This window comes from Dendrobates tinctorius, unplaced genomic scaffold (genome assembly GCF_039654945.1).
Source record: "Dendrobates tinctorius isolate UK_male_01 unplaced genomic scaffold, ASM3965494v1 ptg000045l, whole genome shotgun sequence".
Taxonomy (NCBI): domain Eukaryota; kingdom Metazoa; phylum Chordata; class Amphibia; order Anura; family Dendrobatidae; genus Dendrobates; species Dendrobates tinctorius.
In genome coordinates, this window is record NW_027361713.1 from 9,680,784 (window position 1) to 9,697,890 (window position 17,107).

The window sequence follows — 17,107 nt, forward strand, 5'->3', positions numbered from 1 at the left end:
AGGCATTCCCAGCACACAGCAGCGGTGATGGTTCTCACACGAGCCGTACGGGCCGGGGGCAGCTTGGCAGAGGTGTTCGTGGTGCACACAGCAGAAGTGGCGTTGTAGACAGGGGTTTCATGACAATGTTGTGGACTGATTTTTCAAATACCGCTCACACAACTGGTAATACTGCATCAATGGAAAGTGACAGGAGACAGCAGTTGTCAACTATGGTTACAAACTACTTTTCCTCCCATATCGATGTTCTCCCACACAGGTCATTCCTCTTTGACTATTGGGCCGCTAAACTGGACACCTGGCCTGAATTGGCCCAATATGCCTTACAGGAGCTCGCTTGCCCAGCTGCAAGTGTGCTATCGGAAAGAGTCTTCAGTGCAGCTGGATCAATCCTGACAGAAAAAAGGACCCGTCTGTCAAACCAAAATGTGGATGATCTAACCTTCATTAAAATGAACCATGCATGGGTTTCCAAGGATTTTGTCCCACCTTCCCCTGATGACACATAGGGTGACAGAAAAATGGCTTGCTTTGGTCCACCTCTTCCTGGGACTTCACCTATTTTGCCTTTTGCATCAGCTGAATGTCCAACATCAACATATGCCACTTTCTAAAACTCCCTAACTGTGCTGCCTCCCCCACCCCATGGCCGGGGTCACCGCCTAGCGCATGACACCGTGCGAGTGCCGTTGCCCTGGACAGGTGGGTAGGCCGACTCTTGGGTGCGGGCACTGGCACAGGGTCCCTCATAGTGCAATCAAGTGTCTCTGACGGTGGTGGTGCACACCCGCCGTCAGACACACCGCTGTACTATGAGGGGCCCAGTGCCAGTACCGACGCCCACGAGTGGGCCCCCTTGCTTGGGCAGGGCCCCAGCATTTGCAATCTTTACCTCTCCATGCTCCTCCGCTGTGTAATCTGGGCCGTCAAATCCATACTGTGCCTGACACCGTCTGAGCCTGCCTCCTGATGTATAGACATATATTTTGAATGTGTACGCTATCCATACATGTTATCCGGGGATACGGTACCCTTTCTCACCTTTGTGCAATCACCTGCAAGCCATACTGGGCCTAACACCGTCTGAGCCTGCCTCCTGATGTATAGACATATATTTTGAATGTGTACGCTATCCATACATGTTATCCGGGGATACGGTACCCTTTCTCACCTTTGTGCAATCACCTGCAAGCCATACTGGGCCTAACACCGTCTGAGCCTGCCTCCTGATGTATAGACATATATTTTGAATGTGTACGCTATCCATACATGTTATCCGGGGATACGGTACCCTTTCTCACCTTTGTGCAATCACCTGCAAGCCATACTGGGCCTAACACCGTCTGAGCCTGCCTCCTGATGTATAGACATATATTTTGAATGTGTACGCTATCCATACATGTTATCCGGGGATACGGTACCCTTTCTCACCTTTGTGCAATCACCTGCAAGCCATACTGGGCCTAACACCGTCTGAGCCTGCCTCCTGATGTATAGACATATATTTTGAATGTGTACGCTATCCATACATGTTATCCGGGGATACGGTACCCTTTCTCACCTTTGTGCAATCACGTGTAATCCATACTGGGCCTGAGAACGGCTGGCGAGCTGTTAAGCAAGCTACAGCACCTGTGGTTTGCACTCGTAAGTTTTTCATTTTTTCAGGAATGACGGTTAGGCCTAATTCCGGAACTGCGGTTGACCTGCACTTACTGGTAAATTATCGTTCGCGGGTAATAATTGTAATCACAGATCCCCATCACTAACGTTCAGCGGGTTATCTTCACCTGTAAGCGACAAACGCTGGCCTTTTCAGTGTAGCGCACATGCAGCCACGGACATGTAAGGGCATGACACACCAGTTATTGGCCAATCTCATGTGCCAGAGCCTCACGTGTCCCTCTAGTAAGCCGGACTCGGACCACGGGGCATGACGGAGTCTCGTTCGTTAACGGAATTAAGCTTGCAATCTGTGCATCTTTTCTGTAGCTTGCATGGTTGAGGTTTCCCAGGTGGAGTCGAATTAAACCGTAGGCTCCACTCCTGGTGGTGCCCTTCTGGACATTCCTTTAAGGTTCAGCTTTGCAACCATACTGCCCACGTAAAACAAACACTTTGCCTTCATGAACGCTGTTTGGAGGGTCATGACTCATGGGAATAACGCCGCCCAATCAGTTAACCTGCTAGAGAGATCGTTCGTTGCTCCCAAGCATGACATCACACTCCCTAGGAGGAAGGTAATGCCACTGTGGCGACCGTACTCCTGGGGGCGACACAAGTGCACTGATGCCCAGCCACTGCTTGATGAATCTGCTGGTACATTGACCCAGACCACTACATTCCCCTCGCACTCTACACAGCCTGAATCTGACCCTGATGAAACTCAGGTTACCCTTCCCATATACAGTTCCATCTTACACGGTGACAAAGAGGAAGCTGCAGATGAAAGTGCAGGTTCGGCCCACCCGCCATTAGACACACCACCGTACTATCAGGGGCCCTGTGCCAGTGCCGTCGCCAACGAGTGGGCCTCCCCTGCTTGCTCAGGATCACAGCACTTGCAAGGTTGAAATACTGTGCAGTGAGATGGAAGATGGGGACGACGAGGAGTCCAGACTAGTACAGGGATTCCCTAGCGAGGAGACTTATTTCATTGTTTTCAATGTTGGGACAGCAATTTTTGGGGAGCACTATACTCTGGAGAATGATAGATGGGGCCCACCATACACTGGAACATTCCAAAGGTGGACATCAGACACTGGAGCAGCATTTACAGGGCCCATTATACACTAGAGCATTAGAAATGGGGCCCATTATGTTTGGAGCATTATTTGGGCCCATAAGACAGTGGAGCTTCATCCATGGGGACCAACATATACTGTAGCATTATGTGGAGCTCATCATATACTGTTTCAAACATTATATGGGACCAATGATTCTGTATGGAGAAATAGATGGGCCTCGTCATGAGATGTAAAAAGTGAAGTATTTTTCATTGTACTATACCGCTATTTCTCTGCCGTATCGGAGCATGATGAGTTGTGGTATGTGTTAAAGGGGTGCTCTTTCGCCCAGAGCACATGAAAACCTGGAGCCAGCCCTCCCCCCCACAACTTTAGCCAAATAACCCCCATTTTTCAGTGCGTAACTTGTATTATGAAGTTAATTAAGGTTGACAAGCTTAAGTAAGAAGAATTGATGCTTTTGGCATTCAAATGGGCACTGTAGGTGTGTTTCCTGTCCTCCTCACTGCCGACTTTTATTCCCCATTGACTTACATTGGGTTTCGTGTTTCGGGACGACCCCGACTTTTCCCTATAATCGGACGATCTTGCTCGACCCGACTTTTGGAAAAGTCGGGTTTCACGAAACGAAACTCGACCCTAAAAAACCAAAAGTCGCTCAACTCTAGTGCTGATGTAAAGTAAACATGTGGGAAATGTTAGTTATCAAGTTTTTTGTGTGCTGTATCTCTGTGATTTAAGGGCATAAAAATTCAAAGTTGGAAAATTGCGAAATTTTCAAAATTTTCGCCAAATTTCCGTTTTTCTCACAAATAAACGCAAGTTATTTGAATGAAATTTTACCACTAACATGAAGTACAATATTTCACGAGAAAACAATGTCAGAATCACCGGGATCCATGGAAGCGTTCCAGAGTTATGACCTCATAAAGGTACAGTGGTCAGAATTGTAAAAATTGGCCCGGTTATGAACCTGCAAACCACCCTTGGGGGTGAAGGGGTTAACATCCCAGATGTGCTTGATGAGAAATAAGTCCAGAGATGCTTCAGGCCATGGTAGCTAATTTAAATCACACAGACTGCTCATAGTAATATGAGCAAAACAGATGTAATATGTTTAAAGGGAACCTGTCATATGCAAAAATGATATTTACCTGCAGATATAGGTTTAATCAGCAGGTGAGTATTGTTAAAAAACTGCCTGATCATCTTACTAAAAGTAGAATTATAGGGAGGAAATGAACTTATTTCCTCAGAAGAGCTACTTGCCTTCATTCATAAGAGTGTGCTCAAATGGACAAATGCAATGAACAAATCCTTGGCAGGGGTGGAATGACATGATGACACAATTGCATAGGGACTGTGATGGAGTGTGCATGCCCATGTGCAATCACATTATCATCACATCAGTACACCCCCACCTTGCCGCTGTCTGACAATTGACTCACCAGGATCCAGGGTTGGGTGAGTATATGATATGATGCTCCTTTATATATACAGTGCATATATATATATATATATATATATATATATATATATATATACATACAGCTCTGGCAAAAATTGAGAGACCACTGCACAGTTTTATAAAAATCAGCTTCTCTACATGTCTGACAGCCATTCCATTCCAGTGTCAGTCGAATTCCAACCAGAGTACACCTCATTCTACTTAATGTCCATTTGATTAGGTGATCACCAGAAAGAAATATTATTTAATGATGGAAAGTATAAAAAACCCTGCTGTGGTGTTCACAATCCTCTTGCAATAGGACAAGCTGGATGGCAAAACAAGTGCTAGTAATATCTCAAAAGTAACAGGAATGAAAAATAACTTTTAACCATGCCAAAGGAGTTGAAAAGAGTAAGGAAAATAAGGGCTCAATTCTGACTTTACTAGCAGAGGGATACAGTGAGCGTCATGTTGCCTCCATCCTTAAAATTTCAAAGACGGCAGTCCATTACAACGAGGTCAAGCAGACATTGGGGACAACAAAGCTACAGACTGGCAGAGGGCGTAAACGACTCTCCACTGAACGGGATGACCGTCATCTTATTGGAATTTCACTCAGCAACCGCAGGATGACATCAAGTGACCTACAGAAGGAATGGTAAATGGCAGCTGGGTGAAGTGCATGGCAAGAACAGTTCGCAACAGGCTCCTAGAGGCAGGGCTCAAGTCATGTAAAGCTAGAAAAAAGCCTTTAATCAATGAGAAGCAAAGGAGAGCCAGGCTGAAGTTTGTCAAAGCCCATAAGGATTGGACCAGAGAGGACTGAAGTAAGGTAATCTTCTCTGATGAAGTCTAATTTTCAGCTTTGCCTAACACCTGGTCGTCTAATGGTTAGACGGAGACCTGGTGAGGCGTACAAGCCACAGTGTCTTGCACTCATTGTGAAATTTGGTGGAGGATTGGTGATGAACTGGGGATGCTTCAGCAAGGCTGGAATTGGGCAGGCTAATCTTTGTGAAGGATGTATGAATCAAGCCGCATACAAGGTCATCCTGGAAAAACAGTTGATTCCTTCTGCTCAGGCAATGTTCTTCAACTCTGAGGACTTGTTTTTCCAGCAGGACAATGTGCCATGCCACACAGCTAGGTCAATTAATGTGTGGATGAAGGACCACAACATCAAATCCCTGTCATGGCCAGCCCAATCTCCAGACCTAAACCCCATTGAAAACCTCTGGAATGTAATCAAGAGGAAGATAGATAGTCAGTCATAAGTCATCAAACAAAGAAGAACTGCAAATTTGTATACCAGGAGTGGTATAAGGTCACCCAAAAGCAGTGTGAAAGACTGGTGGAAAGCATGCCAAGACGCATGAAAACTGTGATTAAAAATCATGGTTATTCCACAAAATATTGATTTCTGAACTCTTCCTGAGTTAGTATTGTTGTTTCTAAATGATTATGAACTTGTTTTCTTAGCATTATTTGAGGTCTGCAAGCACTGCATTTTTTTGTTATTTTGACCATTTCTTATTTTCTGAAAATAAATACAAAATGTAGTGCTTTGAAATTCGAAGACATGTTGTCAGTAGTTTATAGAATAAAAGAGCGACATGCGACACTTGTCCTGGATATGCCTGTGTATAGTGACTCTTGAAGCAATGACCCCAGCAGCAGTTCACTCCTTGTGAATCTCCAAATTTTTGAACGGCCTTTTGTTAACAATCCTTTCACAGCTGCAGTTATCCTGGTTACTTGGGCACCTTATTCTTCCACACTTTTTCGCTCCACTCAACTTTCCATTAATATGCTTGGATACAGCACTCTGTGAACAGCCAGCTTCTTTAGCAATGACCTTTTGTGGCTTACCCTCCTTGTGGAGTGTGTCAATGACTGACTTATGGACATCTGTCAAGTCAGCCATTTTCCCCATGATTGTGGATCCTACTGAAACAGAGGAACCTATTTAAATGCGTAGGAAGCCTTTGCATGTGTTTTTTTTCTTAATTATTCTATTTGACTGAGATAATGACTTTTGGGTTTTCACTAGCTGTAAGCCATAATCATCAACGTTAACAGAAATAAACAATTTTTTGTTTGCAATGACTCTATACAGTATAATATATGAGTTTCATACTGTATATTCTAATTTTGGTAGAAGCACCTGTGCTTGTGCATGTGTGTGTATATATATATGCTTCTCACAAAGTTAGAATATCATCAAAAAGTTAATTTAAGTTCTTCAAAACAAAAGGTAAAACTCATATATTATATAAAGTCATTACAAATAGAGTGGTCTATTTCAAGTGTTTATTTCTGTTAATGTTGATGATTATGGCTTACTGACTTTTGGGTTTTTATTGGCTGTAAGCTATAATCATCAACATGCGCTGATGATTATATCTCATCTTATCTGCTGAGATCTTGGTACCGAGATCTCCATCTGCGCCTGCGCCACCTCTCAGCGGCCATTTTCACGGAGTCCACCGCACAGGAAACCATGGAAGAACTGCCGGGGGCTCTGGCCTTTCACAAAATGTCGGCAGAGCCCGCTGCAGCACCGGGGACACAGCGCTGCACCGCCACCCGAGACACAGCGCAGCACTGCCACTGGGACACAGCCCCCGGGACGCAGAGTAGCAGCGTGCTGATAAGGTTTATCCGCATTATAAGGCGGACCCCCATTTTCCCCCCAAATTTGGGAGAAAAAGTGCATTTTATAAATGCGTAAAATATGGTACATGAGAAAAACAAAGGAACAGAGAATCTCATATGTTAAAATATCTAAATATCTTTCATTGCATACACAGGAAGCAAGTATAATGACAAGCATAGTGCAAAGAATGCCTAAATGCATACAAAATAGCTAAGGCTTAGCAGAGTACTCACTGTGAGAATTCTGTAGTTGAGTCATGGTAGCCATAAATGGTTGTTGTACCATATGACCAGAAGACTGCTGCATTATAGCCTGTTGATGTGGACTGTGGAGCTGTGGTGAAAACTGCACCGACTGTAATGCTGCTAGATTTCCAGCAACACTGTTGATGACAGGAACACTCTGTGCCTGAGAGGTGTTTAAATCTAAAGGCACAAACAAAAAAGCATTACAACTTTTTCATCAATATTTGTTACTTTCATACCATACCATATTTTAATAGCAAGCAGTAAACTGCTACATATTCAAAAACAAATGTATCATTAAGATTGGATGTCTCCAGTTCTTAAAAGGTATGATTTTCTTAGGTTTACCCCTTAAAGGGGATGTGTGGTCTTAGAAGGAAAGTCTGCAGTCACTCTATGTGATGTGCACACTGTCACGATTCCTCTGTATTCACTATGCAGGTGGGCAGTGACTTGACCGCATATAGGCTCCATAAGATACCGGACATAAATTCTTGTTCCACATCGGTACAGAAGAGGATGATTTAGAGCATGCTCCTGCACACCACACTTTATAAAGGTACTGTTTAACCACTACTTAGGTACTGCTGAGCTATCAGATCCCTGTTGCCACTATACTAAATGTGAACTGTGAATAACCCTTATTGGGAGTCATAGCCCTGGTGTAAGTTACTATTAACATTATTTTATCTCTATTGTTTAGCATTCCAATAGGCTCAGTCAACGAGACAATATCAGCCTGCACTAAACCTCCCAGTGTATACATGCGCTTGCACTTTGGTATATGCAAGAGATACTCATGGTGATTTTTTTAAAGAAGACACCAGCAGGCTAAAAAACTTCTCTTTGTATCCCACATAAATTAGTTTTGTTTTGATATGTACTTTTCTATAAACACTATATGAAGAACGATTTAAGGTATTCCATCACCTCCTTCGAAGCGCAGGTTCACCTTTATAAACAACTAGCTGAAGAGCCCGGCGTTGCCTGGGCATAGTAACCTACTGTGGTTAGTTATAACAAATTATAATGATTATATTGCACATAAAAACATTTCACATCATATATTCAACACTACAGATTTGCAACACAAATTAACTAAACGATTACCCAAGTATTGACAGTATTTTATTTTCAACTCATTCAAGAGCCTTTTGATAAACAACATGTGTATCTGTGTATCTAACCCTATCCTGTGTGATAATGTCTACTGAGCTGTGTAACTAATCTTCTCCTGTGTGATACTTTCTGCTGAGCTGTGTATCTAATCCTATCGTGTGTTACTGACTGCTCAGCCGTGTATCTAATCCTATCCTGTGTGATACTGACTGCTGAGCAGTGTATCTAATCCTATCCTGCGTGATACCGTCTGCTGAGTCGTGTATCTAACCCTATCCTGTGTGATACTGACTGCTGAGCTGTGTATCTAATCCTATCCTGTGTGATACTGACTGCTGAGCCATGTGTCTAATCCTCTCCTGTGTGATACTGACTGCTGAGCTGTGTATCTATTCCTATCCTGTGTGATACTGTCTGCTGAGCCATGTATCTAATACTATTCTGTGTGATACTGTGTGCTGAGCTGTGTATCTAATCCTATCCTGTGTGATACTGACTGCTGAGCCATGTGTCTAATCCTCTCCTGTGTGATACTGACTGCTGAGCTATGTATCTAATCCTATCCTGTGTGATACTGTCTGCTGAGCCGTGTATCTAATCCTATCCTGTGTGATACTGTCTGCTGAGCCGTGTATCTAATACTATTCTGTGTGATACTGTGTGCTGAGCTGTGTATCTAATCCTATCCTGTGTGATACTGTCTGCTGAGCCGTGTATCTATTCCTATCCTGTGTGATACTGACTGCTGAGCTGTGTATCTAATCCTATCCTGTGTGATACTGACTGCTGAGCCGTGTATCTAATTCTATCCTGTGTGATACTGGGCTCCCCCTACAGTCTGTGTCAGAGGGTGGTCTATGTTGGCACGATAATAAATTGTGTTATTTCCAGCTTTACAGAAGGACGATAACACCATAGAAATGATAAAATAGGCAAAATTGTTTGGTGAATTGGAATGCATAGGGTTAAAATTTCGCCTCACAACATAGCCTATGATGCTCTCGGGGTCCAGACGTGTGACTGTGCAAAATTTTGTGGCTGTAGCTGCGACAGTGCAGATTCCAATCCCGGACATACACACATACATACATACATACATACAAACATACACGCACACACACATATTGAGCTTAATATATTAGATTTTATCTTTGCGACAAGTGGATTAGTCAGAATGCCTGCAGCTAGGCTAAGGGGAAAGTCAGGAGTGCCATTGTGGCAATATATAATCCAGTGTTCATACATTTTTCTTAACCAGAGGCGGAAACTCTGTTCAAGAAAAGTGTTTGGGCCTGCCCCTCTCCTTTTATGGCAACCAAGTTACTGTATATACTCGAGTATAAGCCGACCAGAGTATAAGCAGAGACACCTTAGTTTGCCACGGAAAACTAGGAAAGTTTATTGACTCGAGTATAAGCCGGGTATGCATTGTCCCCTCATCCCTGTCCTGGTATGTATGGCTCCCCCTGCTGTATGCATGGCTCCTCCGTCCTCCCCCTGTTGTATGCATGGCTCCCCTGTCCTCCCCCTGCTATATGCATGGCTCCTCTGTCCTCCCCCTGTTATATGCATGACTCCCCCGTCCTCCCCCTGTTATATGCATGGCTCCCCGTCCTCCCCCTGCTGTATGCATGGCTCCTCCATCCTCCTACTGTTGTATGCATGACTCCCCCTTCCTCCCCCTGTTGTATGTATGGCTTCCCCGTCCTCCCCCTGCTGTATGCATGGCTCCTCCGTCCTCCCCCTGTTGTATGCATCGCTCCCCCCGTCCTCCCCATAATACTCACCTCCTCCTGGCATGGTCTCTGCACTTCCCTGCTTCTCCGATGGTCTCCGGCTCCAGCAGCTTGTCCGTGTTCAGCGGTCACATGATACCGCTCATTAAAGTAGTGAATATGCGCTCCACGCCTATGTGAGTGGAGTTGCGTGCATATTCATTACTTTAATGAGCGGTACCACGTGACCGCTGAAACACAGGAACAAGCTGCTGGCATCGGAGACCATCAGAGAAGCAGGGAAGTGCAGAGAAGGCGCCAGGAGGCGGTGAGCATGATGTGACAGCTGCCGGCTCCTGCCGCTCCCCCTCCCCTGCTGACCCCTGGGACAATGACTCGAGTATAAGCCGAGAGGGGCACTTTCAGCCAAAAAAAATGGGTCTGAAAATCCCGGCTTATACTCGAGTATATACGGTATATGTATTTATTTTATCAGCATGTCTCTACTTCAAAGCATTCTCTATTGTTAGATATGAACTGATATGACTACTGCTGGAAAATGAGAAAGCTTCTTTTCTCATGTAGGAGTCTGATGGTCTCGTCTTTTGGTGAAATGTTTCTCCATCAGCAGTCATTTTACATCTAACAAGACTCTATGTAATAAAGAGAGGGCGCTGTTGACAAAAATAACTAAAATTCACTATGTAACAGACGGTTCTAAACATGACAAAAAAATCATTCAATGTGATAAAGGGACAGTTCTGTACATAACAGAGAAAGCTATGTAGTAAGGGACCACTCCATACATAACTAGAGAGGATGGTATGTTATAAGGGACAACTCTTCCAATAATAATATCCTTCATACTGAGCCCAATCCTGGGAACATGCCTCCCAAAAAGGTCACCTTCTTGGTGTAGTGTCCCCCATCAAAGTTTGCTTTCTGGTATAATATCCCTTGTCATGGCTCAGTTTCGGAATTCAATATGGTGACCTGTTGTGGCATGGTCTCTTCCTCTGTCTGCTGAGATATTGCCCTTTCTTGTCCAAATGCTGATGGTTTTTATTGTCTTTGTTTGCCGTCTTGGTTTGCTTCTCTCCAGGTGTTTCTCATTTTCTTGTTTTGGTCTGCCATATCATATTCTGAGTAGGGTTTTATATGTTTGTCCTTCACTGCATTTCATTGCAATATGAGCATATTTAGTTTCTCACCCTGGGTTTTCGTATTTTACGTCACACTTTCCTCTTCCCTTGTTTGCAATGTGTTGCGGCCTCCCCTCTAGTTTCTCAGGAAGTACGATGGCCTTTTAGGGACTTAAGTTCGAGGTAGTGTTTTAGTAGTGCCACTAGGGTCTTTCTAGTTTGTTCAGGGACCAGTTGTTGGGTGTAGGTGCAGCGTCTCCCTGTGGTTGAATGTCCCTTTTCCCATTATTTGAGTGTGAATGTGTGCACGTTAATAATACCCCCATCCTGTTCCCCTTCATGCTATAATCTCCTCCATCCTGGTCCCCTTCATGGTATAATGTGAATCATTCTGGTTCCCTTCCTAGTATAATGTTCCCCATCCTGGTCCCCTTCCCAATATAATGTGCCCAATAGTCCATTTCCAGGTATAATGCACCCCACCCTGGTCTATTTCCACATACAATGTTCCCCATGCTATACCTAGTCCTGGTATAATATGCCCCATCATGGTCCATTTCCAGGTATAATGTGCCCCATTCTTGGCCCCATCTTGGGATAATGTGCCCTGTTTTGTAATACATTAAATTAAAACTACATGGGCATTTCCTGAAGGAAATGCATGGTGCTTGAACAGCACTGCCAGCTTTACAGCAGTGTATCAGGTGTTGACTGTAAGAAAGTAAAGTTAGAATATAAATGTTGTGTATAGCCACTTTGGCACATTTGGCACCTCAGTAGCCCCTTTGGCCACTTGGTAGCCACTTTGGCATATTCGGCACCTCAGTAGCCACTTTGGCCATTTGGTAGCCACATTGGCACAATCGGCACCTCTGTAGCCACTTTGGCCACTTGGTAGCCACTTTGGCACATCCGGCACCTTGGTAGCCACTTTGGCCATTTGGTAGCCACTTTGGGACATTCGGCACCTCGGTAACCACTTTGGCCACTTGGTAGCCACTTTGGCACATTCGGCACCTCTGTAGCCACTTTGGCTACTTGGTAGCCACTTTGGCACATGCGGCCCCTCGGTAGCCACTTTGGCCACTTGGTAGCCACTTTGGCACATTCGGCACCTCAGTAGCCACTTTGGCCACTTGGTAGCCACTTTGGCACATTCAGCACCTCGGTAGCCACTTTGGCCATTTGGTAGCCACTTTGGCCACTTGGTAGCCACTTTGGCACATTCGGCACCTCGGTAGCCACTTTGGCCATTTGGTAGCCACTTTGGCCACTTGTTAGCCACTTTAGCACATTCGGCACCTCTGTAGCCACTTTGGCCACTTGGTAGCCACTTTGGCCACTTTAGCACATTCGGCACCTCTGTAGCCACTTTGGCCACTTGGTATCCACTTTGGCCACTTGGTAGCCACTTTGGCATATTCGGCACCTTGATAGCCACTTTAGCCACTTGGTAGCCACTTTCGCACATTTGGCACCTCGGTAGCCACTTTGGCCACTTGGTAACCACTTTGGCACATTCGGCACCTCTGTAGCCACTTTGGCCACTTGGTATCCACTTTGGCCACTTGGTAGCCACTTTGGCATATTCGGCACCTTGATAGCCACTTTAGCCACTTGGTAACCACTTTGGCACATTTGGCACCTCGGTAGCCACTTTGGCCACTTGGTAGCCACTTTGGCACATTCGGCACCTTATTATCTACTTTGGCCACTTGGTAGCCACTTTGGCGACTTGGTAGCCACTTTGGCACATTCGGCACCTCGGTAGCCACTTTGGCCACTTGGTAGTCACTTTGGCACATTCGGCACCTCATTAGCCACTTTGGCCACTTGGTAGCCAACTTTGGCACATTCGGCACCTCTGTAGCCACTTTGGCCACTTGGTAGCCACTTTGGCCACCTGGTAGCCACTTTGGCCACTCAGTAGCCACTTTAGCTTTGTTGACACATGCTGCCACTTTGCCTCGGGGGCCACGTTGGCGCTCCGGGCCCCTCAGGGGCCACTTTGGCACACTGGGCTTCTAAAGCCACTTTGGCGTCCAACTGCAGTGATGGCGAACCTTGGCACTCCAGCTGTTGAAGAACTACAACTCCCAGCATGCCTCAACTGCTGCCTCAACTGCTGCAGGTTGCAAGGGCATGCTGGGAGTTGTAGTTTTACAACAGCTGGAGTGCCAAGGTTAGCCATCACTGGGTGGGGCTTTTCAGAAGCCATTGGTGCGCTGCACCTTTAAGACCTTGAATCAGTGATCTGTCAGCTTCTATTAGCTAACACGGGTCATGTGTGGAAGCTGCATTTACATAGCTGCCATCTTTGTAAGGTCACTGCACCTGCGCTGTGGCTTCAATCCATGTCAGTTGGGGATCATGGAAAGGTCGACATTAATTCCTATGGGAAAATTTTTGCTTAAAATGCGATTTTTAAAAAAACTACAAATCAAATCGACTCCAAAAATACATAGCACACCTATCCCCACACCGAGGCCTTCGAAACGCCGCCTGAACGAGGTCTCTGCACCGAGCGGTTCGGGCCGCATTAATTGCAGAAAACGTGGAGAAGAAGTAGAATAATAATAAAATATAAGAATTTGGATTACCTAGAGGTTCAAGCACCATAACTATACTACTCACCTTTCCCCACGCTCACACGCCAGGTCACATCTTCTTCTACGGGCAGAGCAGGAACCGGCAGCTGACGCCAACGTCCCCGCCAAGGCACATGACGTCACTACCATGCATCGCCAGTCACAAGCACGTGGATATCGGCTGTTGGGCCCCGATTGACCGGAAGCATGTATTGCAGGGTAGGGAGCTGGTGTGTCCCCAGTGCCGCAATACATTTGTGTGTTTAGGATGTATATCCAGCTGAAATATTCACTGGGGTCAGCGGGCCCTCTTTACCTATGAGCCCTGGTGCAGCTGCACTACCTGCATCAGCGATATGTTCACCCTTGAACCTGATACTGAAGTTGGTAATGGAATATCTATACGTATAGTTTTATTATAACATTTAATTCACTGACATCATAGAATGAAAGTATTTATAAATGATGGGAACAATATGCATTTAAATAAATATAAATGTTTTTGCGTAGATAGACTACTGTAAAAAAGTATCCTGACAGAAAACATTATATGTTTTAATACGTCCTCCTGGCTACATATGGTTACATGCAGGCAGCAATTAATGGTGTGGCTAACCACCATGTTTAAAATAGCACTTATGCACTTCTTTTCTATAAAAAAGGAATGTCTAAATGCATCCAGAGAGTAAAGACTTACTTTGCGTTATTGCCATGACTCCAGAAATAGGTGCCATAATAAGGTTCTGTGATTGCTGAGAATTGTGGTGAACTGATTGTGATAAACTGTGAATGTTCGTCAAGGTGCTTACAGGTGGGAGACCTCCTCCAGACACCGGTATCTGGTTAAATAAAAAGTAAGAGATGTTATGCAAATCTACAATGTAGCAAAATAACCACAGACCATACATGTCTAAAAATCAATAAATTAAAAAAAAGGTCCATTCACAACAGTACTTGCGCTACAAGTTAGCTAAGAGTGTCTTGGTGTGATTGATGGGGTCTCAGACCTCGAACCACCAATAATCAAAGCTACTGGAACAGTGATATACATCACATGAAAACTTTTTTAATGTCTTAAGTACAGGGAAATTTTTTATTTTTTCCTCCTCTTATTCCAAGAGCCATAACTGTTATTTAGTTTTGATATAGCAATGTGAGGCCAAAAAAATTGCAATTCTAGGGTTTTTATTTTTTCTTGTTATGTTATTTATATATCAAATTAATTTATTTATTTTACATTTTAATAGATCAGACTTTTTCAAATACAGCCATACCAAATGTGTATTTTTTATTTCTTAATTTTTAATAGAGTAAAAGAGAGGTCATTTTATTTTATTTTTTCCTTTTTTTTTCTTTTTTTTTTTACTTTTTCCACTGTATTTGTTAGTCCCTTTGGTGAACTTAAACCTACGATCATCCGATCGCTTGTGCTATATACAGCAATGTCACAACATTGCTGTCTTTAGCGGAAATAACAGACTCCTATGCCATGATCGCATAGCAGACCCACGGTTGAAGGGTTAAAATGGTGTGCCCCACTGCCGACTCGCATTAAATGTCACTGTCACAGATAAACAGCGGCATTTAAAATGGTACCAGGCGCAGGAAGAGCTCTGCTCCACCCACGGCTGTTAGAGGCACATGATGGCTGACAATCACAGCCATCATTTACCAGGAAATACATTTCTGGCATTGGAAGCACTTGATGGTCCCACATTTGTTTTTTGGTTTATTGTTGAAAGATTACAACAATTACTATTTATGACCACCTTTAGAAAGATTCAAAAAAGGACTATCTACTACTACTAACAGTAAAAGAGTGTCAGACATTAAAGCATGGGAACACAGCTGATTCCTTTGGTGAGGTAAAACAAGTTTTTAAACAGGCAGGGAAAGGTTTTATGTTTAGCCACTAGAGTTGAGCGATACCGTCCGATACTTCAAAATATCGGATCGGAATGGATCGGCCGATCTTTAAAAAAAGTATCGGTATCGCCGATGCTGATACCGGAAGTCCCATTAAAGTCTATGAGACTTCCGGTATCGGAATTGGAAAAACCCTTTCCTGCCCTTGTACAGCCTCTCGGGGGTCTGTACGGGCCTTCCGGGGGTCTCTGCCGGCCTGCCGGGGGTCTGTGCCGGCCTGCCGGTGGGCTGTGCGGACTGCCCGGGGTCTGTGCACCCTGTGGGGGTCTGTACCGGCCTGCCGGGGGGCTGTGCCGGCCTGCCGGGGGGCTGTGCTGATGTCCGGGGGTCTGTGCACCCTGTGGGGGTCTGTACCGGCCTGCTGGGGGGCTGTGCTGATGTCCGGGGGTCTGTGCAGGCATCGTCCGATGGGACTTGTAGTCCCATCGGGCGATGCCTGCTACCATGACAGTGATTGACACATTAGCCAATGATGGGACAGTAGTAGTCCCATCATCCGGCTAATGTGTTAAATGTAAAAAAAAAAAAATACTACATACATACATACTACATGCATGCTACATACATACTACATACATAGTACATATATACTACATGCATGCTACATACATACTACATATATACTACATGCATGCTACATACATGCTACATGCTACATACATACTACATACATACTACATAATACTACATATATACTACATGCATGCTACATACATACTACATACATACTACATACATACTACATATATACTACATGCATGCTACATACATACTGCATGCATGCTACATACATACTGCATGCATGCTACATACATACTACATGCTACATACATACTACATACATACTACATGCATGCTACATACATACTGCATGCTACATACATACTACATGCATGCTACATACATACTACGTGCTACATATATACTACATACATACTACATACATACTACATAAATACTACATGCATGCTACATACATACTACATGCTACATACATACTACATACATACTACATGCATGCTACATACATACTACATGCATGCTACATACATACTACATGCTACATATATACTACATACATACTACATATACACTCACTGGCCACTTTATTAGGTACACCATGCTAGTAACGGGTTGGACCCCCTTTTGCCTTCAGAACTGCCTCAATTCTTCGTGGCAGAGATTCAACAAGGTGCTGGAAGCATTCCTCAGAGATTTTGGAATTCCCACACAGCTTTTACCATAAAGTGAGACTAGGGACTTTTTTTTTTAAGTGGCGGAGGAATACAGTGCGGAAGGATACCTACCTTCCGTCATTGGATTCCTGCAGCCCGTAGAGAGCGGCAGCATCAGCTGATGCTGCAGTTCTCTACCCAAGATCGTCGTGGGACACACTCGTGGACTGCTTCGGATCATGGGTGAGTATTTTTGTGGTTTGTTATGTTAATATTTATTCCGTAGACGACAATGGCTTCGGGGAACAATGTGACAAGTATTGGTAAGTATGTTACTCTATGTT

The 17,107-nt window shown here is 44.4% G+C and overlaps 1 protein-coding gene across 1 annotated transcript in view; it reads right to left on the minus strand.

Moving 5' to 3' along the window:
- Window positions 1-17,107, minus strand: part of HNF1B (HNF1 homeobox B) — a 292,983-nt gene that overhangs the window by 34,690 nt on the left and 241,186 nt on the right. The window contains exons 6-7 of the mRNA XM_073575611.1: window positions 14,360-14,501; window positions 7,087-7,278 (exon numbers count right to left, since the gene is read on the minus strand). Coding sequence (XP_073431712.1) covers window positions 7,087-7,278; window positions 14,360-14,501 — 334 coding nt within the window. The remainder of the gene's footprint in view (window positions 1-7,086; window positions 7,279-14,359; window positions 14,502-17,107) is intronic.